This window comes from Pocillopora verrucosa, chromosome 14 (genome assembly GCF_036669915.1).
Source record: "Pocillopora verrucosa isolate sample1 chromosome 14, ASM3666991v2, whole genome shotgun sequence".
Taxonomy (NCBI): Eukaryota; Metazoa; Cnidaria; class Anthozoa; order Scleractinia; family Pocilloporidae; genus Pocillopora; species Pocillopora verrucosa.
This window is the reverse complement of record NC_089325.1, coordinates 10,861,327-10,886,023: the sequence shown is the minus strand read 5'-3', so window position 1 is coordinate 10,886,023 and position 24,697 is coordinate 10,861,327. Positions and strand designations below refer to the sequence as shown.

Here is a 24,697-nt window from a genome sequence, read left to right as displayed (position 1 = left end):
GGAGTGGGCTTCGAGAAACAGATTTTTTTCCAAGAACAAATATAGGAGCATATTTTTGCGCAAATAGAGGCCATCTTGTTTCTTGTCCTTCAATATTTTGTAGGGTATGGATAATTCATTTCAATCGGCGAAAAAGACCGGCGAAAAAACATTCAAACAAGCGAAATTTGATCCCTAATAGATTATTCAAATCACAGAACACAATGATCAACATGATCAGCAAAACCTGAAGACTGACTCCACATTTTACTGTTCCAGTTTCTGACACAACTGATTGACATTGACTGCATTATTAAAGCCCTGGGCCATGGGCCATAAAACATTTTCACGACGTTTTATCAATGCACACTTGATTAGTTCTAATCCACACCCAGACGATAAATGAAAAGACTGTGACAGTAGAATGGAGACTATATGTGTAAGGAAAAAAATGAAAATAGCTTTTAAATGATAGAAATCATGCTGCAAGTTTCTATAACTGTAATTTTCAATGTGAGAATCAGATATCAATACCAGAGTAAAATACATGCGTTCTATCCACTTACCCTCTTTACCATTCCCTCCCCAAAGATGGGATTTACACCACTTAAGTAAACTCAGAACATAAAACATTTAATGACTTTGGAGAACATGGCTACTATAGAAAAGTAGTATTACATATGAGACCCCAACATTTGATTATTTTTTGAATAAGAATAACCTTCTGTGCCTTTTTTATTCATTTTGGATCATATAAATCTCTTTAACCAGGCACCTTACTTGGTCTCTGCAGCATCACTATCATGATCAGTTATTAATTATCAAGCAACAAAAGCAACCATAGACCTATGATCCAGCATCCATGTGAATTAGGTAGAAAGCAGGAAGACACTCCAGATTTATCTGTGATTTAAAGAACTAGTCATAAAGAGAACACTCTAAAACCTGAATCCTTCAATTAACAACAAATTTCTCATGTCAATTCTGGTGTTAAGGATCCTTCTCTCTTGTTATAAACCTCTTGATTTAAAGAAAAAGTCAAAAGAAATAAAATTCTCATTTTAAGAAATACTTTTATTAAGGAAAAAGAGTCAAGTTTTCCTTAGGTTTCACTGTCCATAAGTTATTTTCCACTCTCTGTTTGAGCCCTCTTATAAGCCCTCTAGCGAAGATCATTAAGGACGAGTTTCCCTGGGAACGAATGAATGCCTTTCGATCATGGGTAAACATGGCTACTGAGTCGGGCGCTAGACAAAGAGATTTTCAAAATGTCTCTGTGTTACCGACGTAAGAAAGGAAGAAATTGCTAGGTAAAGTTCTACAAATTTCAGAATTTAACGAAGAAGATGATTTGAGGTCCGGGATACTTCTTGATATTCATTATGACATGTTGGCTTGTTTTGTAAACAATGGATTCCATGACGAGAAGTGACTCTGCTGTGGAAGTACAAGGTTAGTTATTACTTTCAATACGTCGGTCGATGTGCGTTGTAGCTGCTGGTGTTATGTGCTACCTAGCAATGGATTCAAGTCTGGTTGAGGCATTGAACACTGTTACCGTAGCCACATATCAGCCTTTCTCTTTTTGATTGTGTACAATTATTGTCCCCACACTGTCTAAACTCATTCACTGTCTTGTGTCTTTGACATATAAAAAAATATAACGTACAAAATTTACGACTTGTTCTATTCAGAACAAATGATTTGGTCCGATGCAGGAAATATGTGACCAAAATCTTATGGCTGAAAAAAATTATGAAGTTGAATGTTGTGGAAAACAGAATGCAAAGTTCTTGTATGACATCTTGTACGACATAAGATCTTGGTCAAACGCTTACTGTTTTGCTTGTGTAAGATCTGAGTCTGCAAATTTGGAGAATTAATCAATAGATTTGGACTTGAAGGTGGTACATGTTTTAAATTTTTCTGCATACCTAAATTTAGCCTTTGTTGGGTCATCTATGCGTTTTGTTTGGAGTAATATTGGACAAAAATCTCGCTTTTTATTCCAAGACTTAATGCCTAAGTTACTGGTTAGCTGTAAATACTTTATTGTATTGTGTAATGTATACTTTTCTAGAAAGTGAAATCTTATGACTTGTTTGCAATGCAGTTTAAGTCAACTAGAGCTCTCAAGTCCATTTGCTGGCAAAGAGTGAGATTTTATGGGCATCACCTATCAAGGGAGGGAGGAGAAGAGGGTATGGGTCATGTTCTCCTGGAAAATTGTAAAAAAATGAAATAGCTAAAATGTGCATTTCTTTTATCTGAAAGAGAATTTATGCTGTTAAAAAGTGTGTAAAATGAGTGCATAGGGAACTAGGTGTAAATTATATTTTGAAGGACAATTTTATAGGTACCTAATGAAAGCAGCAGTTTCCTATCTCAAAATCAACAAAATAAATGCAAAACCTTGAAGGAGTGAGAAATAATGGTTTGAGCATGAGAGTGTAAGAATAAATTTGTTTGCGTGAGTCTCACACCCAATGCATGAGACTTGATAGCTGTAAGTCAACTCAACACATTTTGCATACTACAGCATTTTTTGCTTTTGTTTTATTTATGTACTCAGTCAGTACAGTAATTTACAAGGGATTCTTCAATTCTTGCCAGTCATTTATTTATGGTACTGTAAATTTTTAGTGGGTAGGGAGGTTCAATGTAAAAGGAAAAGATAGGATGAGGGCTGGAAGAATAAAATAACATTTAAATATTCCAAAAGGGAAAAAATTTCCAAACTTAAATATGTCTGTTCTATCTTTAGAATGATGTTCACCAACCAAGTGTCAAGCACAAAAGTAAAATCAAAAAGTGGAATTTAATACAATTAAAATAGAGGAACTGTATTTTCAAGAGACTGAAAAACAAAGAGACAATTGTTATGCTGTAATCAATGCTGTCTCCATTGCCTTGGGTGTAAACTTCACCAATAACTATTTTGTTTTAATTACGCAAACCCCTTGAGGAGGCTATAACACTATTTATACAACAGCTTAACAGAATTGCCCATTACTCCTGTGATCCTGTGAAAACAACCTCAAGTCTGTGAGAGATTTTGTTTTCATGGCATTATTTCAACACCAATTTGTTGTTTATTTCAATATCAATTTGTTCTGATAGAAGAAAGAGCTGATGACATCACCAAGTGTGAGCTGGTTACTCAGCCAGTGTTGGTTTCACAACCTAGGAGGGATGGTGTACTTTAGAGTGTTTGTGATGAAGAACAGAGAATAAAACACATTGAAGAGATGGAACAAAAATGCATCCAGGTATGTGACTGTGTATGTAACCATTGACTAGGTAGCAAGTTAACTTAAGAAGTAATGTCCATTCTAAGAAGTTGTACTGCCTAATTCACTTAAGAAACTTTCTTACTTGAATCAGTCAAATTTAATGTGTATCATGCTCTTTGTTAAGAATGACACATTTTACTGGAATAAAAGTGTAAACTTGTATATACAAAATCAAGCAAGATTGTTTATGGTGGACTGGGACTGACAGGTAAATACTGTCTGTCCTAACTTTAAAGCCATCTGGAAGTACTGGTTATTAAAGAAGATGCATTCCCCCTAATGTTTTCTCAAATGTTCCTCTTTATTGGAGTAATTAGTGCTACAAAAGAAAACACAGTTAAGCACATCTGTTTCATTATGAAATGGGTGATCATTACACATTTAAAACTGTATTGTGACACTATATTAAACAGTCACCCAGTAAAAAAGGGGTCAGTTGTCAGATTTTCTCCCCTTAATTACTGTACTGTAATTTTTACCTCTTTAAGCGGTCATGGTCATCCTTGACTGAGTCCAAGCTTCCTGTTTTTATTGTCTTCTTCTTGCATGTGTTGAACAGTCACTCAAGCAGAATCTCTCCAATAAAACTAGGAATAGTACTTTGAGTTTAAATGTGCTCAACATGTTGCAAATTATCTAACTCTTCTTAGAGCTATTGGGACAAATATTATGCACAAACATTACACAAGTCAATCGGCCCATAGATATGACCTAGAGGTCCAACTGATAGAAAATAGTAGACAGTAATTCTGCTTTAGTGTTCTGTTTTTATGCTATGTCACCATTTTGTTGATTCTGTTTATTGGTATTAACAAAGAGTCAATGCATCTTTTAGCAAGCTTTTGAGTAAACTTTAAGTGAAGTGATCAATTATGGTATAAAATAGCATTTTTTTACAGCATTTGACTGCTATTCTGTGGAAACTGTTTCAGTAGTGTCCTTGCAATTCCCTGTGGGTGACTGCTTAATACAGGTTTGACTGTATGCTTTTTCTTCATCAATCACCACTATGCAACACTGATAGTGTTCTCTTTACTATTTAGGAAAGAAATGAAGTCCAATAAGCTGTCCAGCAACTGGAGCAGCAGTTTTTGGAGTTTGACTCATCACCAGAAAACTTATCAGCAGAAAATTTAGCCACAATTGTGGCTATTATGTTACTGCTAAAGAGGCTGTTGTGACAAGCACCACAATCAGTTATAAAATCAAAGAAATGCATGATTCTTTTAAATTCAAGTGCAAATGGGCCACTGTTAGTCAGGAGAATGACAAGGGAGGAAAAAAATCTGCAGCTTCTAGTCGTTGTTCCAAAGGAAATTCTGGAAAGTAGTGATCTCATTGTACAAGTATACTTTTCAGTTGTAAGTGTACTTTGGTATAATTTTTAACTTTCAGACAAGTTTCTTTAGGGATAATTTCCCATCTTTATTTATCATTTTATCAACATTATGCTCTAATTATGTGTAGCTTTATGGACTCAGAGTTAACTTTTCTTCTTTTCAAACTTACAATTGATAATACTTTAAATTCCAGATGAACCTCTATTAAAACATCCACTGAATTTTTCTTTCCTTTTGCATGACATTATATTGTTGGGTTGTTGATTCTTAGAAGAAAATATGCACATGTAAAGGCTCAGAAAATTTGTCCACAACAAAATGAACATTTTTGGCATCACCTGGCATTTCTAAACAAATGGAGATATTTCTCCAAACAGGTTGAAATAAGGTTTTCTGTGGAACTGAGTGGAAACTGGAAGAAGCCCTGCCCTGCATAGGTGTCTCTGTTCATGAGATTTTCACTCTCAAGATCTCATTAGTAATTCTCCTTACTGTTTCCCATATAATTCTTGTGATGTTAGTTTTGAGAATTTGTTATTGAATCAATTTATAAGCTAATTAATAGTTTTCTTTATTCTCATCATTTGTCTGCTTGATATTGTATTGATATTGTAAGGAGAAATTCTGTCTTGGTCACATATGGGAGTGTAAGAGATAAGTCCTGCAAAAATCATAAAAACTGGGAATGAAAGTGTTGAAAAAAATGAGAAAAAGTCTCAAGTGTTGTGTTTTTTCTTAGCTGCAACAAGTGAAAATCTTTCTGAGGTTTCCTTGTTTCCTCTTCCCATTCTTTTTACATGTGGGATATATTTCATTTCTCTAATTTCTTTCCATTATTTAATTTTTGTCTGAGGTCCAGTGATTTCATACATCTTGCTTTAAAAATGGTTAATAGGTGCCCTTTAAGGAACCAGGAACCAATTCAAGGACATATTTTACATCAATTTCATGTCACTTGCATTGCACACTTCCTCAGATATTTTGATGTTGGTTCACGACATGGTGTTAAATTATTTTTTTCCAGTGTTAAAAGAAGGAAGAGAAAATCATTTAATTTGAGATAGAGTAGGGGTTTTTTCTAAGGGCTGTTTATACCCTCCCCTTGAGGCACTCTCTCTGGTAGATTGATAGCTTTTGACTGATATTGAAAAGGTGACTCCCCTCCCCCATTAGCTTCCAAGTTGTGTCTAACAATTGGGGCTAGATATATCACAATACAAAGTTGACATCATTCTACAAAATTTATTCTTCAATGACAAATTAGGGAGGTCTGGCTCCATTAACAATGACTAGTAAGTTAAAATCTTTACTGTTCAAGTCTGATACTTCATCTTTATATTTTGAACTGCAACTCTGACAAGTAACAGCCAACAAATAGGTACAAACATTACATTAATATTTACAAAAAAAGCTGAAACCTTCCGGAAAAAAGTTATTTGAATGTGATATAAATCTTACAGCTATAACCTACAAAAAGGCCTTCTCTCTTTGAAAGCGTGATGATTTGATTTACAATTTGGTTACAATTCTTTTTTCGATATTTTGTTGGAAGTGTGAAACTACTTGAACCGGTTCGCTTCAATCGGAAAACAATGCAGAAAACATTAGAAATAAAAAAAAACTTGGTAAGCAATCTGTGGTGTTCACATTCATCTGATGCCTTTAAAATCTCCCAAAACACTTCCAGCGAACAAAACTTACAAGAGCATGGAGAGAATTTAGGATCGAAACTGACCAATCACAAAATGACCAAGTTTCCTGAGAGGTCCGAGGCTTAATTGTTTTCTCTGCAGGAAGCTTTGTGTTTTTACTTCAATGTTATTGGTTCGTTTATAAAAAAGTTTGACATCCTTTGTTCTCAATAAACATGTTCATTGGCTCATTTTTCTTCACTTCGATCAGGTTCAAATAATCTCACTGCTCTGAGCACTTTACAGATTTGTTTTACATTCATTCACGGGCTGAGTCAATGAGTTGAAATTATCACTGAGCTGGTTACCTCACTGCTATTTTGAATAGTAAGTGGTTCAAATAATTTCTTTTCAGTTTTTAATTGGAATTGCAGAGGCCTAAAAAATTAGCTCACATTTAGACTGACAATTGCTTAGTAAATTACGTGCCTTTTGCTTACCTGCTGCTGTGATGTTTGTATTGTATGAGAGGTTTAACGTGTGTAGCTGACAGTTGTTGTTGTTGATGGCTTCAGCCAAGTGCTGTGCTCCAATGTCTGAGATGTTATTGTGTGAGAGGTTTAACGTGTGTAGCTGACAGTTGTTGTTGTTGATGGCTTCAGCCAAGTGCAGTGCTCTAATGTCTGAGATGTTATTGTGTGAGAGGTTTAACGTGTGTAGCTGACAGTTGTTGTTGTTGATGGCTTCAGCCACGTGCTGTGCTCCAATGTCTGAGATGTGATTGTATGTGAGGTTTAACGTGTGTAGCTGACAGTTGTTGTTGTTGATGGCTTCAGCCAAGTGCTGTGCTCCAATGTCTGAGATGTTATTGTATGAAAGGTTTAACGTGTGTAGCTGACAGTTGTTGTTGTTGATGGCTCCAGCCAAGTACTGCGCTCCACTGTCTGAGATGTCATTGTGTGTGAGGTTTAACGTGTGTAGCTGACAGTTGTTGTTGTTGATGGCTTTAGCCAAGTGCTGTGCTCCAAAGCGTGAGATGTTATTGTTTGTGAGGTTTAACGTGTGTAGCTGACAGTTGTTGTTGTTGATGGCTTTAGCCAAGTGCTTTGCTCCAATGTCTAAGATGCTATTTTGTGAGAGGTTTAACGTGTGTAGCTGACAGTTGTTGTTGTTGATGGCTTCAGTCAAGTGCTGTGCTCCAATGTCTGAGATGTTATTGTCTGTGAGGTTTAACGTGCGTAGCTGACAGTTGTTGTTGTTGATGGCTTTAGCGAAGTGCTGTGCTCCAATGTGTGAGATGTAATTGTATGAGAGGTTTAACGTGTGTAGCTGACTGTTGTTGTTGTTGTTGATGGCCTCAGCTAAATACTCTGCTGCTTCATCTGTCAATTGATTTCTTGTGAGGTTTAACCAGCTCAGTTGAGATTCCTTACATTTTAACAATTTAAAAATCTCAAGACAACCTAATGGACCAATGTTATTTTCACTCAAATCTAAATGTGAAATTTGTTGAACATTAATTACATTTACTAACGAAGAGCAATCAACAGCTGTGAGGTGACAACGAATAAAATTTACACAATTAAAGTTCATTTGTTGAAGTTTTCTCTGTGCTTCTGACTTCATTCTGCTATTTTCGTTTAAACATTTAATTAATGTTACTGCTAATTCTCGTTCGTCTTCAGTCGGCCAGCAGGTTACTTTTCTTTTCTCTTCATTCTCAGTCCACTGTTCGTTGTAGTCTGCGCTTTCTCTTTCTTCAGTTTTCACAGGAAGAAGGTCCGTGATAATTTCGCTTGGTAGGTCAGTTTTATTCTCCATTAATCCTGCTAGAAACTGAAAAACCAGCTGCCATCTGCCGTTCATGATGTTCTCGGAAACAAAGTTTTTTAATTCTGTTTCACTCATATTGTTTGCCAGGTGTCTCGCTGCGAAAAACTCTTGCATTGTCAGATGAATGAAACAGAATTGTGGTTCAAGATCAAGCGTGTCAGTTTTACGGTCGGGTAAGCGATGAAAAAGAGCGCTGTCTCCCATTCCTTGTACCTCTTTTCCTCCAAGGATCAGTTTTCCATCTTTGATTCCGTCAAAGGCTACTTTTCCAAGTATCTTGAAATTCTCTTGTTCATCTTCGGGCCAATCACGTTCGGGAGGAAACAAAGTATTGCACAATTCTATTGTATGTTTAACATAAAACACTCTCACTGCAATATTGTATATCAATGTTAATTTGGAAGGGAAGGTAACGTCAGCGGAACTTTCGGACTGTTGTTTTCGCTGGATTTCTAACAGACTTGTGCAGATGATGAAGCTGTTGACCGGGACATAACACAGCGAGAGCAAATTCAAGTTGCTACTGATGTGTCGCCATAGTGTTTCGCCCACTGCCTTTTCATCTCTGGCCAATTTGAATACATATTCTTTAACTTGTTCCGATGAGAATCCTAGAACCTCGTAAGTTTTGTTAAACGAAAGGTGTTTGATGCTCGACAAAGCCGTAGGTCTCGTGGTGGTCACAATTGAGGCATCTTTTAGGAGTTTCCCGGTCACAAGCCACTGATAAAGGATTTGGAGCGGCTTTTTCTCTTCTTTGCTTCTTGGATAAAGAGGCGCCCCGACCACGTTTTCGTCATGTTTAAATTCGTCGAATCCGTCAAAAAGTATGAGTACACCTTTAGGGTTCTCGAGCAGGTGATTCCAGACCTCGTCATCTAGCTGATCTGTTGGGAAATACTCGGACTGAATTAACAGTTCCTTGAGGCTAAGGTCGTTTTCCGATTTGAATCTTCTGAATTTCACGAGGAAAGCGGCATCAAAATGGATTTTGCCTCCAGCTGTCGCTTGAAAAACTTTATTCAATGCCCAGTCTCTGACAAGTTTGGTACAACATAATGTCTTGCCGATTCCGGCTCGACCGACGATTAACACTTTCTTATTTTCAACATTTAGGAGGCCTTCCAAGCTTTTCGGTTGTGATTTTTCCCCGCGCGACCTTGGATAAATTTTGAGCTGTTCCTCTCTGTTTTCAGTAAAGTCATACGTAGCTCTGTTCGGAATCACAACAAGATTTGTGTAAATTTGATCCAAAGTCAAATGTTTAACTGTTGTGTTTTCGCCTGGATTACCTGAAAAAGGTGATTGTAGTTCTAAAAGTCCTTCGGTCTCCTCAATAATAATTTCCTTTTTGCGTTTGATGAATTCGTGAAACTTTCGTTCTTGGAGTTCTTCAGTGTCTGTTTCAGTGAGTGGAATTGTTTCGTCCCTTCCATCTAGGTGTTGGTTGAGACCGAAATGGGTTTTAAGAAACATTAAGTCTTGCATGAAACTCCTTTCAATGCATGCCTGTGAAAAAAGGTAAACGATTTCAACCAGAATAGTAACGACAAGAATTCCATTCACACCAAGGACAGCGTACATCCAGTAGGTTTTCTTTGCCGCTCGTTGATTGTGACAATCGTATAAAGTCGAGTGTTGGGCGTTGTCAGTTGAATTCCTTGGCTGAGTGGTTCCATCGGTTAAATTGCAGTCAAACTTGGAGGAAAACTTTAAAGGATAAAGGAACTGAGTTTGTAGGATGATGAAAAGAACCCCTAAAACAAGTCTAGTGAATAGTTGACAGCAGTAAGCGATAAAAAGCTTATATCCCGTTGATAATGCGTTCCCTTGGTCGCACGGCTGTCCCTCTGAATCACCGTCACGACTGCTTGGCGACAGTCGATTGACTGTTGGTCTTACTATTAGGGAGTAGATAACACATGCAGATATAATAAGGACGAAATTCGTGATTACGAAGCCATAAACAGGAACACCGAGTTTGTTTTGTTGCTTCGCGTATTTCTCGTAACATTCTCCCTGGACGGCTTTGATGTTTTCACTTTTCGCTCCGCCACAGTTGAAATCAAACCTGGGTTCAATGTATTCCATGTCGGCGAATATACCAAGGAAGATGACACCAATCACGCTCCAAATAACCACTACCCCAAAGGGAATTTTGTTGAAAGTTTTTGGTTCCAAATAATCTAATAGCTTTTCCATTGACATATTTGTTGATTCCGTTATCTTCGTTTGAGTTCTGATTTCCTCTGGTTCAATTGAACTGCTAATTCGATCATAGCGTATTTAAAGAGATACAGAACTTTTGTTTGATTGGCTCTTTGAAAACTTTGAACTGTCAAAAAGGTGATGGCCTTGTTTACATGAGAAACTGATATCAGACTAGTGAATTAAGCCGGATACAGATATGTATTGTTTCAAAAGATGCGCTTGACCTCTTCATCCACCCGTCCCCCTTTGCTCATTTCCATACACCTTCGATCTTCTTTCCTATGAAAATTCAGCGCAGAAGCCCAGTAGACTTGACTTAACTTCTGCTGTCAAACCCAGAGTGCTTATGTTGATTACTTTGCAACTTTAAGCCTGCTAATTTCTAAGCTACCGAGTATTACCATTTTCTGCAGTATTCACTTGAAAAGAGATTTGTATTTCTTACTTAATAGACGCCAACACACCAGGGTGTTATGCAGGTCAAAGACTTCTTTTTTGCGACAGTGGGAGACGTGATGAAAGGACGGGACCGCGCAGAGGGGGGGGGGAGGGCTTAGCCCCCCACTTTTTCGCAAAAATGAAAATAAATTGAGCAAAAACAATTTAACAAAAATACCGGAGCCAAAAATAGCCCCCACTTAAAAACTTGCCGCGCGATCCCAGTGGAAACACTTAGTCTGTAGACTTAATAAGGTTGGATAACATAATGATGAGGCAAGAATGGTTCCGCGTTAAGCTAAACTTTGAATTGTCCAATTCCTGTTTAGGAATGAGTCCGCAAAACTGGTTTATTTTGACTATCACTTGCTTAAATTGGTAACAATAAGAACACAAACTATACAAAATTATTTCCGCCGTATTATTTAGTTGTAGCTCTTCGCGTTGCCAAAAATTTCGAAGCATGTAAAGAGAACGCGGCGCCGGATCCACTTTGTTGGACGCGATCAATTGTTGAGGGGTTAAGAGGGCAGTGTAATTAACTGATAGGTTTGGCGCTAGATTGATGCTTGGCGGCAGGATAAGAGAGCTACAGGACAAATATCGTGACGATAGCGGAGAGCGCTAAAGACATCATGAAACTTCAGTTCCTCCCTGGTGACTTTAGACGTACAAAACAAACGACATTCGATTTTATAAACGAAAAGTATATGAGTGGAGGGCACTTCGCTCTTTCTGGGTGTTACTAAATTGTAGATTAGCAGACCGTAGAACCTGCGACCATTCTGCGCCATGCTGCGAAACCATTAGTCTTTTTGTAAAAAAAATATTAATAAATTAAAATAGAAACTTTAAAATACCTTAACATTTCAAGAAATTTCGTTTTTGGGTTTAAAGAAGATAACGTTACTATATATATATATATATATATATATATACTTTAAAAATTTTGACGTCCAATTACTGAAAACCCAAGCTAACACGGTGAGCCTCTGTGATTATGCAAATATGTTTCCGTTGCGCAATAGGTGAAACATACGGAGTTGCATGGGAATAAACAGCCGCGCTCTCGACTACAGAAAGATCTGGACGTGTTTTGAATAATACTTTGACAATAAAAATTTGACAAATTTACCCCGTTCAAGTGATTGTTCTTTTGCATCGAGTGAATTTTTTGGGCTGAGCTCGGTTAATTTAGCCTGGTTTTAGTTCATCTGCCTAACCCTCTACATAATCCTTTCCTAGACAAGTCTGTAAGTAACGCCAACCGAGTGAATCCACTGGAAGCTAAACGCTGTTTAATCGCTCCGAATACCCTGATCACCCCAAAATTCGGCCTACTGTGATTTGCGAAACGAAACGAAGCGAAATGAAAATTTGAAATTTGCGAAATTGATATATGCTAATGATTTGCAAAATAGAAATCTGTAATTTGCGAAAATAATTGTTCTGAGACTCAAGAAAATAAAAGAGCTTGGGTCCGTTACATTTTCCTAGCAAACATGATATTTTATCCAGAAACATGCTACTACACTTTCCATGTCCATTTCCGGTCAGGTAAGTGTCGTGTCACGTATTCGAATTATTCATAGACAACGAACATTGATTACACCATATAGACAGTTCAGTTACAGCGTCAACTAACATTTTAATTTAATTTTGCGCGGACTTATTCTCATTTGGTTATTCACGAACATAGTGGAGATTTGACAAAGTTCATCACGCTGATTTTGTAAATCGTTAGCATATTTCCATTTCGCAAATTACAGATTTCTAGAAATCTGCAATTTGCGAAATGGAAATATGCTAATGGTTTGCAGAAATCGATTTTGCAAACCAGTTACAACTAGTGACACTCCTGATGAGGATGAGAAGGATCCAGCGACTGGTTTTGCTGTTATTCCTTACATTCAGGGTGTTACGGAACCCATCAAGAGAATTTTGAATAGCCACAACGTCTAAGTTGCTCAACAACCTTTTCAGACTTTAGGGCATATTTTCGCTAAACCTAAGGATCCTGTCACGAAAGAACAACGAACCGACGCTATTTATTCTGTCCCGTGCAGTGACTGTGATCACGAGTATATCGGACAAACAAAACGTCAGTTTGATACACGTTTGAAAGAGCATCAAAAAGCGGTCTTTTCCAGGAAAAAAGAAAATCCAGCTTTGTCAGGGCACACATGCCTAACTAACCATAAAATTAGGAGGGCTAAGTCTAAAGTTATCAGCGTGCACTAATCGACGTTACTACCAGCGCCTATGTTCGGAAGTCTTGCATATCAACTCTACCCAAACACGCTCCTTTAAATCGTAATAGCAGATTACTACCTGACGCCTATTTACAACTCGTCAGAAAAAAGGGCGGCTAATTAGTGAGCTTAGAAAAGGGCCTCTTGTTGCTGCGATTAAATCACCCCTGATGAGGGCGCTAAACAGGAATGCCGAGACGCGTCTTCTCGGTTACTTTCATTAAATCTTTATACCAGAGTAGCATCAAACCATACCTTACCTAACCCAAAAAATTTCACGAGACTTTCGAAAGGATAAACAAAGCACTTAATCATAATGCTTCCAATTAACTGATGCAATCTTTGACGGCGCTAGTCAAAACAAAAACTTTCGTGTGGGTCCAAAGCAAGGTCGGAAGACAAATTAAGCACGTCCACTGTCACTCATCACAACAGCTCAAACCTAAATAACTTCGGAATTCGAAATCATACAAAAGCGGTGGTTCAAAACAAAAACAAACGACGATGTTGCATCAAGGTTGGAAATGGGCCTTTGGGTACATTCTAATTATAAACGAAAGATTAAATCATCCTGAACTGACTAACTAAGTGACTGTCTAATCATAAACTAACTAAATACTTCATAACAGAAGGATCCAGGACAACAAGTCCGTTAAACAGTCTCATTGATCCTCAGTCAAATAAAATTCGAAGCTTTGATCACATTCTGCTGTCTCTCAAAAAAAAAATAATAATAATAAGCGCCCTGTTTCGAATTAGCAACTTCCCTTTCGGTTACAAAAGTAAACAAGCGCCTCACACGCTAAATCGAATCATCACGGATCATCACGGTAAATAAATTTATGGCTGAATTCTATTTCCAAGAGCTTACAAAGTGGCATGATTTTAATAAGTAAGGGAAACAACATAACCAATGCCAGATGTAAGAAAACTCAAAGATTTACAAATTAGCAATAATGACATCTTGACCAGGTGTTACTTGCTATCCAAGGTTTTATTTTGGATGTTTTAGTACTTTTTATTTGCAGATTAATATTTCTGTAATTACATGATTAATGATGTATTTTCAGCAGATGCTACAAGCATAGAACTTAAGTAAATAAAGTATTGGTGCACGAATAAATGCCCATCTTCAAGAGTTTACAAAAGGGCAGAATCATCACCCTCTATCCACAGAGGAAAACATGTCTCCAATTCAGTTATGGTTATGGGTTCTCCACGGATTTTCTTTCTCTGCAGAGCAAGCACAACTATTGGTATGTTGAAAGTACATGTACTGTTTCTTATCTATGATGTATGTTGGCACAAGACTAATATCAAATAATTCCCAATTGGTCCAGTTCTGTTTGTTCTAAAATAGCTCTTTTCTTCTAGCATTTCTAGTGAGTTTGAAATATTTAATTTATTACATGACTTATTATGCTGTGAGAAAGCCCTATCTCAACAAATTCACTTTTTTTCATTTGGATAACCTTTGCTGGAACATTCCATTTTTAGGATAGACACCCTACTACAAGAACAAAACCTATTTATTGTGGTCATGACGACAAAAGTACAGTCTAACCTGCTATAAGCAGACACCCTCAGGAAAAATCATCGCTTTCTGCTAAAAGGAGGTTGAAAAATATTGATAAAAAGGAATGGGTAAGGGTTAGGCAGTCAGGCTGCACCCAAGGGAAGTTAACTTTACTCGGTGGATTTTGGTTTCCTTATATACAAGATGACCAGTTGGACAGAGGACTAACTGATCAACTGTTTCTGTCCATCTACATGTAATTTCTATCCCACAGGTGGACAATGTTCCCCATTATGGCATTGATTGGAAAGGCCCCCAACTTGATTGTTAGTGGGGTGGAAACAGTGTACTCCTGGATTACACAATGCCTGTGGAAGTTCCTAATACAGAATTACCAAGTATTGCAGAAAATGATCTATGTGTATGCCTGGAACAGAATGGCCCCCTAGCTGAGAGTCAGTGTCTGGGATTTGATATCTAACTTGATCTTGTGTAACATTTGCAGGCATTAGTTCATGTATAAATGTAGAACCATTTGAGTTCTCTGTCAATGTGATTTTCCTGTCTGTTGCCAAAATGGTACTAATATAATGACTACGTACTTTTGGTTATTGTGATGCTAATTGAAAATACAAGAAAATGTATCCCATGTAACTGAGGAAAAACCATCATCCTTTTCACATATTTTTTCCACAACACAAAGAAATACTTTGGGAAAGTTTGTACAATGTTTTGTAGTTGAAAAACCAAATCTAAAACATGCCATTTACTGATTTTGTCCTTAAAGTACATCTATACATGTATAACATTGATGACTGTTCACGCAAATTCAAACATTGTGGTTTTAAAAGCAATATTTTAATAGTCCCACAGAAAGGAACTGCTAATCACTGCATAACACATCAGTGAATTAATAGTACTTGTAAGTATAGTGCGAAATCGTTATGTAATTTGTAGTAAGATTACCAAGAAGACTTAAATGTTGTGAAAAACATCAACTTTCTTATTCATAATTAACTTTCCCTGACTGCACTGATAACCACCAATTGATTGGATTGATTGAAAGCCTGAAATTAATTTCAGCAGACATCTGAGTTTCTCCTCGCCTGTATAACATAATCCACAAAACAAGTTATAGGACTGTTGCTGGGTGAAGTCAGAGGGCCTTTGTACACTGGCATCAAAGAGACTCTTAAATTCATCAGGAGTGAGGGTTTGCTCAATTTTATTACAAAGCAGCTTAAAGCAGACTTCCTTGTTCTTAGTGACATCTAGGAACTCCAAATTCTTGAGACCTTCAGAAAATGAGTCAATCTCAAACTTCCTGGACAAGATTATTTCACTCTCCATTAGGTTTTATACAAGATGTGCCACATTCTGATCTGTTATCTTCTTGGTTATTGGCCAGTAAGAGACATTTATCACTGACCAGAAGGAATCAGAGGAAGGATGGTTGTGAAGGACTTCAGAAACATCTCCTTCCTGCAACTTATCCAGCAATTCATGCAAAACAGCAGTTTCTTCAATTAACAAGAAAAAAAATATGAAAACCTATCAGAAACGTTCCATTATCACTTTATATGCCTTATGGATTAGAAGAGGAAATAATTCACTTACCCTTTGATTCTGTTAATGTCAAAGCTCTATTAAGGAAATGACCATTATTTTTGAGAAAGGGTGGGGAAAGTTGGGCAATTTTTTTCTGAGCTAAAAATAATTTTTTGGGGTCAGGTTGTGCGGGAATTTTTTTTTTGGTGGTAATTGCCCAACCCTCAAAAAATAATAGTCTATCCCTAAGCCCTGTCTCTAACAAGCTCCTTGTTAGGAAGTATAATTTTTTTAATAACCCCCCTCTCTATAAACCTGCCTCTTCCCTATATGATGTGTACAAAATTAAGTACATTCCAATGTTTTTGTGACCATAAATGTAACAAAAACTGTAAGTACACTAAAGTACCTGCATGTGCCTCTGAACAGCAATTTCTATCTGGTGTTTGGGGGAATCTGGAAACATTTCAGACAGTTGATCCACCCACAACCTTGTTTCTGTCTGTTAACATATCTAAGAAGAGAAATCTGTCACTTCTTGGCTGCTTTTCCCCTGGATGCAGTGTATTTAGCAGAGGTTTAAGAAAGAAACCTCGGGAAGGGTGATGGCGTTCTTAATGATAACATATCAACATTTTCTTGTCGTCAACCACGGTCACACTATCAAATACATCCTTCTCTCCAGCTCTGTGACCAAAGTTTCACCGTTTTGCACATTACACATGCACTAGCATTTGAACTTCTACATTTAAAACAACAACCAAGAAAATTATGAAAAAACCAAGAGGGATTTTTCATACCTTTGCGCTCTTTTGTCTTTGAGACTTTTCTTCCACCAGTCCTTGTTGCTGCAAAAAAAAAAAAAAAAAAAAAAATATATATATATATATATATATATATATATATATATAATTTAAAGAATTAAAGAGGGCACATCGATTCTCTGTGACTCTGAGTTTCGCGCCTAAGCACTTGTCTGACGAGCACTTGGGCGCGAAACTCAGAGTCGCAGAGAATCGATGCGTCCTCTTCAATTCTTTACAGCATTGAGCACTTTATGCCAAGGTAGACTCTACCCCCACATTTTTATACATACATATATATATATATATATATAACTAACTGCAGACAGTACTGTTTCGGCCTTCTGGGCCTCATCAGTGCAGTGCTGATGCTAGGATGGAGTAAGACCATATAGCCACCACAAGTGATCTCACATATGTGGGATCATCTAAGCCATGCCAGAGTGCTCAAACTAGAAAAACTAGTGAGCATGCATAATGCTAGCAGCAATGACTCATCCTAGTAGAGTGCTCAATTTGGACATGAAAGCAAAGCTTTGTATGCCAAAGAGCTATATCTATATATTTTCTATATATATCTATATATATATATATATATATTTTTTTTTTATTGTTTTTTACTCTAAATAAATCACTGTCTAGAAGACACGTAAAAAATTGAACTTTCGCACAGTTGAAGATAAATTTTCATGTACTTTTATGTTGGTTACTACTTGGAATCTCACAACAAGTTCAGAGTCTTTATTTCATTAATTCTTGCAAATAGTTTTTGGAGCATACTCATCCTGTATAAACAAGGATCCAGAAATGCCAATTGAGGTTGATACTAAAGGGTGTTCAATGTAATATTACTACCTTTAACTTACCAATTGGCTTAGGAACAGCAAGAAATTGACCTCAATCAAATGGCAGATTCTTCAGGGACCACACAACTAGATGAGTGTGCTGAGATAACTACCAAAGCACATGTGGCAAGGCAAGACGGTTGATAACAAACATATTGAGATTGGAATAAATAAACCACTTCACTTTAATGTACCTGTATACAGAAACATCCCTATGGCTTGTCCTTAAATGTTTGAGCAATTGAAGCCAATGATATGTAACCAAGCCATAAATAGAAATAATAGAGCAAATATAACCATAAGAGTGCTTTCAATAACATTCGAATACGCAGGAGAAAAAGAGAGCAGACGAACTTTTTCTGGTCTTTGTCCAAAAGCAGACCCAACTGATCTTGTTGAGTTTTCTAAAATGTCTGTATGAAAACAGAAGAAGAATTCATGTGACTAACTCTTAGAGGAAGCCCAAAAAATCAAAATCAGTACCACACTAAATAAAAACGATCTTCAGATTTGAGCCACTGCAAGATTAATTTTAGCCATGACAACTGGTTGGAAGGACCTACACAAAATGACATTCACTCGAAATTGCAAAGAAAAGCCACTGCAATTTAAACAGCATCACATTTGTCAGTTAATTCCTTTTGCCAAAGGCCACTGTTGTTTTAAATTCAACCATACTGTAATCTTTCACTGCATAATCAATTTGTAACAAAAGAATGAACCATGAATCTTATCATATTACTAACAAAGAAAGTTTACTGACGACAGTAAATTTGTTACATACACAGGAAGTAAGCACACTTGCTGCTGCTTTGTCAAAATTAAAGCCCCGTACACTCCCCACTCCATCAGTTACCAAGGTTACAACATAACTACAGGTGAGAGGAAAACAGTATGGGTATAAAAATTAATTTAAAACATGTCTGACATTTTGAAAAGTTTTCTTCCTTTCTTACAAGGGATTCATTTATTAAGGAAAACATTTAAAAATGTTCTATGCAACCCAATGATGCATATCAAAACAAACATTTTTTGACATTTAAGTCTTCACACCCTAACATGACAGTGTGTATTCTCCAGACTGTTCTCTATACATTACCTGTGGTGCTTACAACGAGAATTTCTTCAGCTGTCAATAGGTTCAGTGTGTATTCTTCAGACTGTTCTCTATACATTTCTTGTGGTGCTTACAACGAGAATTTCTTCAGCTATCAATAGGTTCTCTGGTTGGTGATCCTTTACTCTAATGTCATGACCTTGACATTTGATTCAGCAGTGATCCTGTTCGAAGAAATTAGATACCAATCACTCTTAAGGGATGAAAAGGCTGGTTAAATACTCCATTGATGATAATCATGGTTATATGCAGAGGTTGAACCAGTTGGAAAATGTAAGTTAAATTACTATTTAAAAGAGTGATATTTTATATTTCAACCAGCCCATCAAAAGCTTCATAAATATCAGTTCGGCATTACATTTAATACTTATTTGATGAACTCACATTTCTCTCCCCTTTAGTGAAAAGACCAGTTTGTCTGATGATATAAACAAAGTCTGGGCACCATCCAGGGTGATCATTCGACCGCATCACCCCTGTTTTGTTCAACCTACACTGGCTTCCAATTTCTGAGCGAATTAAATTCAAAATAATTCTGCTCACCCATAAAGCTCTTCACCAGCAGTCTCCTGTCTACATTCAAGACCTAATACGCCGTTATTCAACTTCAAGAACGCTCCGTTCGTCTTCAACATTGCGTCTGACTCCTGTCAACTTTAATCTCAAGTCCTATGGCTATAGAGCTTTTGCTGTTTTGGCTCCTGAACTGTGGAATAAACTACCTGATGACATTTGTTCTTGTGACAATTTAAATATTTTTAAACGTAAACTTAAGACTCATCTTTTTAAAAATTACTTTAATGTATGATCTCTTTTCTTATCCATGTCAAACGCCTATATCTTAGACATCAGTTAACTTAAGACTTACTTTTAATATTATTTTAATGTGTGATATTTTAATATTTTTGTAAAGCGCTTAGAACAGGACTGGATAAGCACTATATAAGTAGTTTTATTATTATTATTATCACCACACCCTCTTGGACCTCTGAAAAATACAATAACTTTCTTAGCCACACACATCATGACAACATACCTAGAGTGTAAATCAGAAGAAAACAGCATTGGCTTAACCATTTAACTCCCATGAGTGACCAAGACACAATTTCTCCTTACAATATCAATACAATATCAACCAGAAAAGTGATGAGAATAAAGAAAAATACCAATTAGGGGATTATAAGTTGATCCAATACCAAGTCTGTGCTGTGTTCAGCTATGCTGTTTAATGACAAACCATATAGTGGAGCACTCTGATTAAGGTACAGCAGAGAGTTTATAGAACAAACCAACTCTCCTCCTGCCCAATAAAAAAATAACAGTTCAGTCAAATGCAAACCTAAAACTATGTATCAACTAAAATGAGTTGTTGTGGCCAGGGCATCTAAACCTCCGAAAACATATGCTGTTATACTTACTCATTAAAGGTGAATGTCAAAATCAATGTCAATGAAAATGGTGTGTGGTGTCTGTGTTGATAAGGATTATTCCTCCAAAAATTACTTCCACAATGCATAAAGGAAATTTGCTTGTTTAGGCCAAAAAAATGGCATTATCAGTTTCACTCCACATTCAAGTTTGGATAGGCAATTCACCCTCTATGTCATGACCTCTGGTAATAACAACATGTGCCTCACCTCATGGGAGAAGTATGCTTTAGAAACTACAGGATTTGTATCTTTACCAACAAAAACTATGACATGGAAATTACTTCCTATCATGTTCTGAAATTCTAAGAACTTAACTATCCAAACTATGTCTCTGAAATTGTAAAATTTGCTTAAAATTTTTACTTCCAACAGTGGGGCCATTTTTCAAACAACTCAATAACCTGGCCATACATGCCCAAATGGTGAGAATCATCATATGCAGTGCACAAACAGCCACTGCTTGGGTGATCTAGAATTCTGATTGTTCAAAAAGATCACCAGGGAATGAAAAAGGTACATGTACAAGGCTTTGTTATGTTAAGGGTGAGAAGCTAGGTTACTACTAAAACAGAACATAATGAAAACAAACATTTTGCAGGTCAGAATTTTAGAAGATTCTCCTTAATTTACAGAAATTAGTTCCCACAGAGAAGTACATGAAACACAACACCACCTTCAGTGGCAAAAATTACTTCCTAACAGAAATGTCAGACATTCTTACCACTAAAAAGTGTTTCCACTAAACACAAACAATTCCTAATTGCCAATTTGAAAATAAACTCCTTAAAAAACTCTGAACTTAGGCCATACACAATCTCCATTGCTCACAGGGTACAAATTTAACCAATAAACATGTACCCTGTAATAACTGTGAAAGCTGAATCAAGAAGAAACTCAATCTATGGTCTAAAAAGTGTGGCCATCACTTAAATTTGTTTACCTCACCACTGCATATTTTGTGTCTCAAGAAATGATTGTAAAATTAACAAAATTAATGATTGATTGTTCTGAACTGAAAGTTATTCCTTTTAATGTTAGTTTTTTGCCCTGCAATGGGGTCATCATTGAAACAGAAGTTGGAATAGTTGATGTAATGTTTACAGACTGCACATTGTTGTTGTTTTTTAATTTCTTCAGTTGCCAAAAGTTGTTGATTTTCAGTGACATCATCACATCCCTTACCTGGCTATGACCAAATTTAATTATACTTGGCAGATCTATACACCCATCTACACATCTTCAGAGCAAGTTCTGTGGTGCTTTTTGGGTATATTGTTACAAAACTCAGGTCATTTATGCACATGTATCATACCTTGCTGTAAAAGTTCCTTCCTGCTCATGTTCCTCTGATGCTCCTTCTTGTCTAAACAGTAAAACCACAATATATGTGCCACAGATAAGCATCACTGCACAGTGTCAATCAGGATCCACACACCAAAGGAGGCCAAAAATACTCTTGATTACAACTCTGTAGTGTGATACAAGGAATAAAAAATGACTGTAAAATTGGGAAAGTACCATCCATCACATTATCTATCATGTGAATTCACGTTGCCATTTACAGAGGAGGAATATTAGGAATGACAATGACTTGAATAAAGTTGTACAGACCCAAGTTGTTTTCAAGTTTTGGAGCACAGATGGCTTTGGCCCCAAAACTTTCAAATACTCAGGTCCTTGAACAACTTGGTAAGAATAGTTTATAAAGACAAAAATTTTGGATTCATTCTCCCTCTTTGGCAAGTCTGTGTGTAATTTTTCTGCTATATAAACCAACTTTGAATGGACTGCTTGAAATTGATCAATTGATCACTAAACTGATGAAGGGCAAAATGAACTTCATGAGGTGACTTTTGCCTGTTTCCTACCTAATGTACTTAGTTTAACTTCTGATGTATATAAAAAATAGTTTCTAGTGGGCATAAAAGTGCATTACAGGCCTTAAGTTTAACAAAATCCCTTTTATGTCATTTGTGTCATTAAGTTGATCACAAAAGAAAACCATGTTAAAATTGCCTCATAATTATTGACCAGTTACCAATAGGTATGGAAGACAGAATGGCCTGATGTTTATGGACTGGACTCTGGTAAGGTCTGGGATTCAATATGTTATGTTCTGGGGCAAAACACTTTCCTTCCACAATGCCTCTCTAATTTCACCCAGAGCCAAAAAGTTGGGTTGCAGTGAATTTTGAGGGAAGCCTGATGAAAAGTTGGGGGTGGGGGGGGGGGGGGGGGGGGGGGAGGTACAATGTAGCCTTTCAATGGGGTACAATGTAGCCTTGCAATCTTGCAATAGACTGACATCTTGTTCAGGGAGGGAGTAGGGGAATAAAAGACCTTGTCGCTTCATGCTATGGAAACCAGGATAAGCCCCAGCCAGATGAGTCTCTTGGCTCTAGTACACACTTTACTTAACAATAGCTTTTATTTGAATTATAACCATTCTTGCTATGAAGACAACATTTTGTGATCAATTTAAAATTTTGGCTAACATTGTAGAGGTTTTACCAAAAAATTCTACTATCTTGCTTATTTTGTTGTCTTCAAAGAAATGCAAACTCTTTGTTTTCAGATCATGAGTGCCTGGATCATAATCCACCACACCAAACTGCACACATAATAAAATGACACTTATCAAAGAACACTTCAAAGAATCCAAATTTAAACATTTGGACATCATGTTAGATATCAAGGCTAATGTGTGCACCTTGACTTAAATTTTTCTTTTTTACCTCAGTCTACTAAAATCAATGGCAAAGAAGTAAAAGTGGAACAAACAATGACATAAAATGGAAAATCTTTCTCATCTGATACATTTCATTTAAAATGCTCTATGAGTGATGTAATTTAATACAGGTCTTGTTAATATCTTAGGATTTCATGGGTGACAATTGAATCTTTTGGAAATATTAGTTTATTGTTACATGCCTATTAAGGTTTCTCTTGCCAATTAATTAAATTCTCAGTGGCTGATTACAAATCAATTAGTTATTAATTAATTTAAAAGAACATTTTATCAAAATTAATGTTGACCCTTATATAAACTTAAGGTCCACTACATGATGTAAATAACATTCTAACTTGTAGAACATTTCTCCTTTAGATATGAATTGTTCATTATTCAAAAGTGACAGAATCTATGTTAACCCTTTAACTCCCAAGATCTCATTAGTAATTCTCCTTACTGTCTGCCAAATGATTCTCATTATGTTAGTTTGAAGAATTTGGTACTGGATCAATTAGTAATCTCATCATTGATATTTTTCTTTATTCTCATCACTTGTCTGCATGATATTGTATTGATATAGTAAGAAGATATTCTGTCTTGGTCACCCACAGGGGTTAAAGGGTTAATCAACTCAAAAGGCTTATTCTTCATTTGTGTAAACCCCCACAAAAAAAAACAGTAATTGATTTTATTTAATACAAACTGAATATTTAATTGCTTAAACTTCAAGAAGAGAATACCTTGGTGCCCTTAAAGCTCAATAGCAGTGAGTCCCTTGAATTTCCAGCTAACCTAACAGCTTTAAGACATTCTATGTTGCCAAACAAAGAATACTGACTGACAAGCTCCAACTTCCTTCTCTTTGTAATACCATCTAAGTAAAGTAAACCACAGGTGACCCAATCTTGCATAGTGAAACTCTTGTATATGAGCAATTCAATTGACCATTACATTGAAAGGTGGACATGTCTTAAAACGTTGGTAACTATCTGCATGTAAACCTACATTTACAATCTCCTGAGGGGCTAATCCCCCCATCCCAAACCCTCCCCCTCCCAAAAAAAAAAATTAAAATGAAACTAGCTGTAATAACATGGAAGATTGAGAAACTCTCTTTCTCTATAGCATGTCAGATATTGGTCATTTTTGTTGGGGATCAAATTTGTTGCAATCAGTGTTTGAAATCACCAAGTGTGCCAGCTTAAGTTACCAGAAATATTCATCATATCACTCTCTATATTTGGGCAACTTTCTACTTTCCAAATCTGGTGCTTTTATTTGAGGCTGGATTCCAATTTAATTGTTGGTTACAAGTTAACTAACAAAAGCTTGTTACAAGTACATCTCACCCTTGATAACCCAAATAAATACTGACACCTTAAGTAAATACTGACCTCCTGTCTTGTCTGATGATGTTGATCCTGTTAAATTATGCTAAAAGGAAGACATCATAGATGAAAAAAAGTTTAATAACAAATAATTGCCAAAGGCCAAGTGAACATCATTAAATAGTTAAACAGAAGGTACCAACTTTACCGCCGATCATTTTGTTTTAACATTTTATATACACATTTTGATTTGACCACTTAAACAATATATCCTTTTCTGGGTACCAACTACACAGCCTGAGGAAACCGTTGACCACTAGGAAAAAGAGACGTCGGAAATAGTTTAACTGCCTAGGAAATTTCGCTTTCAAATAATTAACAGTGTGTTTGTCTACACCTGAT

The 24,697-nt window shown here is 36.5% G+C and overlaps 2 protein-coding genes and 1 long non-coding RNA gene across 14 annotated transcripts in view; 1 reads left to right on the top strand and 2 right to left on the bottom strand.

Annotated features, from left to right (window-relative positions):
• LOC131782256 (cleavage and polyadenylation specificity factor subunit 1-like) overlaps positions 1 to 24,697 on the bottom strand; it is a 32,667-nt gene that overhangs the window by 7,631 nt on the left and 339 nt on the right. The window contains exons 2-12 of one of the 12 annotated variants that reach the window (XR_010716288.1): positions 24,362 to 24,401; positions 23,708 to 23,841; positions 21,549 to 21,704; positions 19,973 to 20,106; positions 19,350 to 19,512; positions 18,789 to 18,970; positions 18,474 to 18,561; positions 17,711 to 18,102; positions 16,842 to 16,889; positions 16,451 to 16,555; positions 14,206 to 16,013 (exon numbers count right to left, since the gene is read on the bottom strand). The exons of 5 other annotated variants lie outside the window; for them this stretch is intronic. Coding sequence is in view for 1 of the 7 variants with exons in the window: in XM_066161967.1 (XP_066018064.1) it covers positions 21,657 to 21,704; positions 23,708 to 23,841; positions 24,362 to 24,401 (222 nt within the window). In the remaining 6 variants the exon portion in view is untranslated. Of the gene's footprint in view, positions 1 to 14,205; positions 16,014 to 16,450; positions 16,556 to 16,841; positions 16,890 to 17,710; positions 18,562 to 18,788; positions 18,971 to 19,349; positions 19,513 to 19,972; positions 20,107 to 20,731; positions 21,705 to 23,707; positions 23,842 to 24,361; positions 24,402 to 24,697 lie in introns of those variants that run through there. 6 more of the 12 variants (XR_010716290.1, XR_010716292.1, XR_010716291.1 and 3 more) reach the window with 6 other exon arrangements.
• Positions 1,208 to 4,440, top strand: LOC131777964 (uncharacterized). The gene is made up of 3 exons (XR_010716295.1): positions 1,208 to 1,431; positions 3,100 to 3,248; positions 4,316 to 4,440. It is a non-coding gene; the product is annotated as an uncharacterized lncRNA (long non-coding RNA).
• On the bottom strand, positions 5,835 to 10,340 carry LOC131777963 (NACHT, LRR and PYD domains-containing protein 12-like). Its single transcript, XM_066161277.1, has one exon. The coding sequence runs from the start codon at positions 10,282 to 10,284 to the stop codon at positions 6,682 to 6,684; it is 3,603 nt and encodes a 1,200-aa protein (XP_066017374.1). The 5' UTR covers positions 10,285 to 10,340; the 3' UTR covers positions 5,835 to 6,681.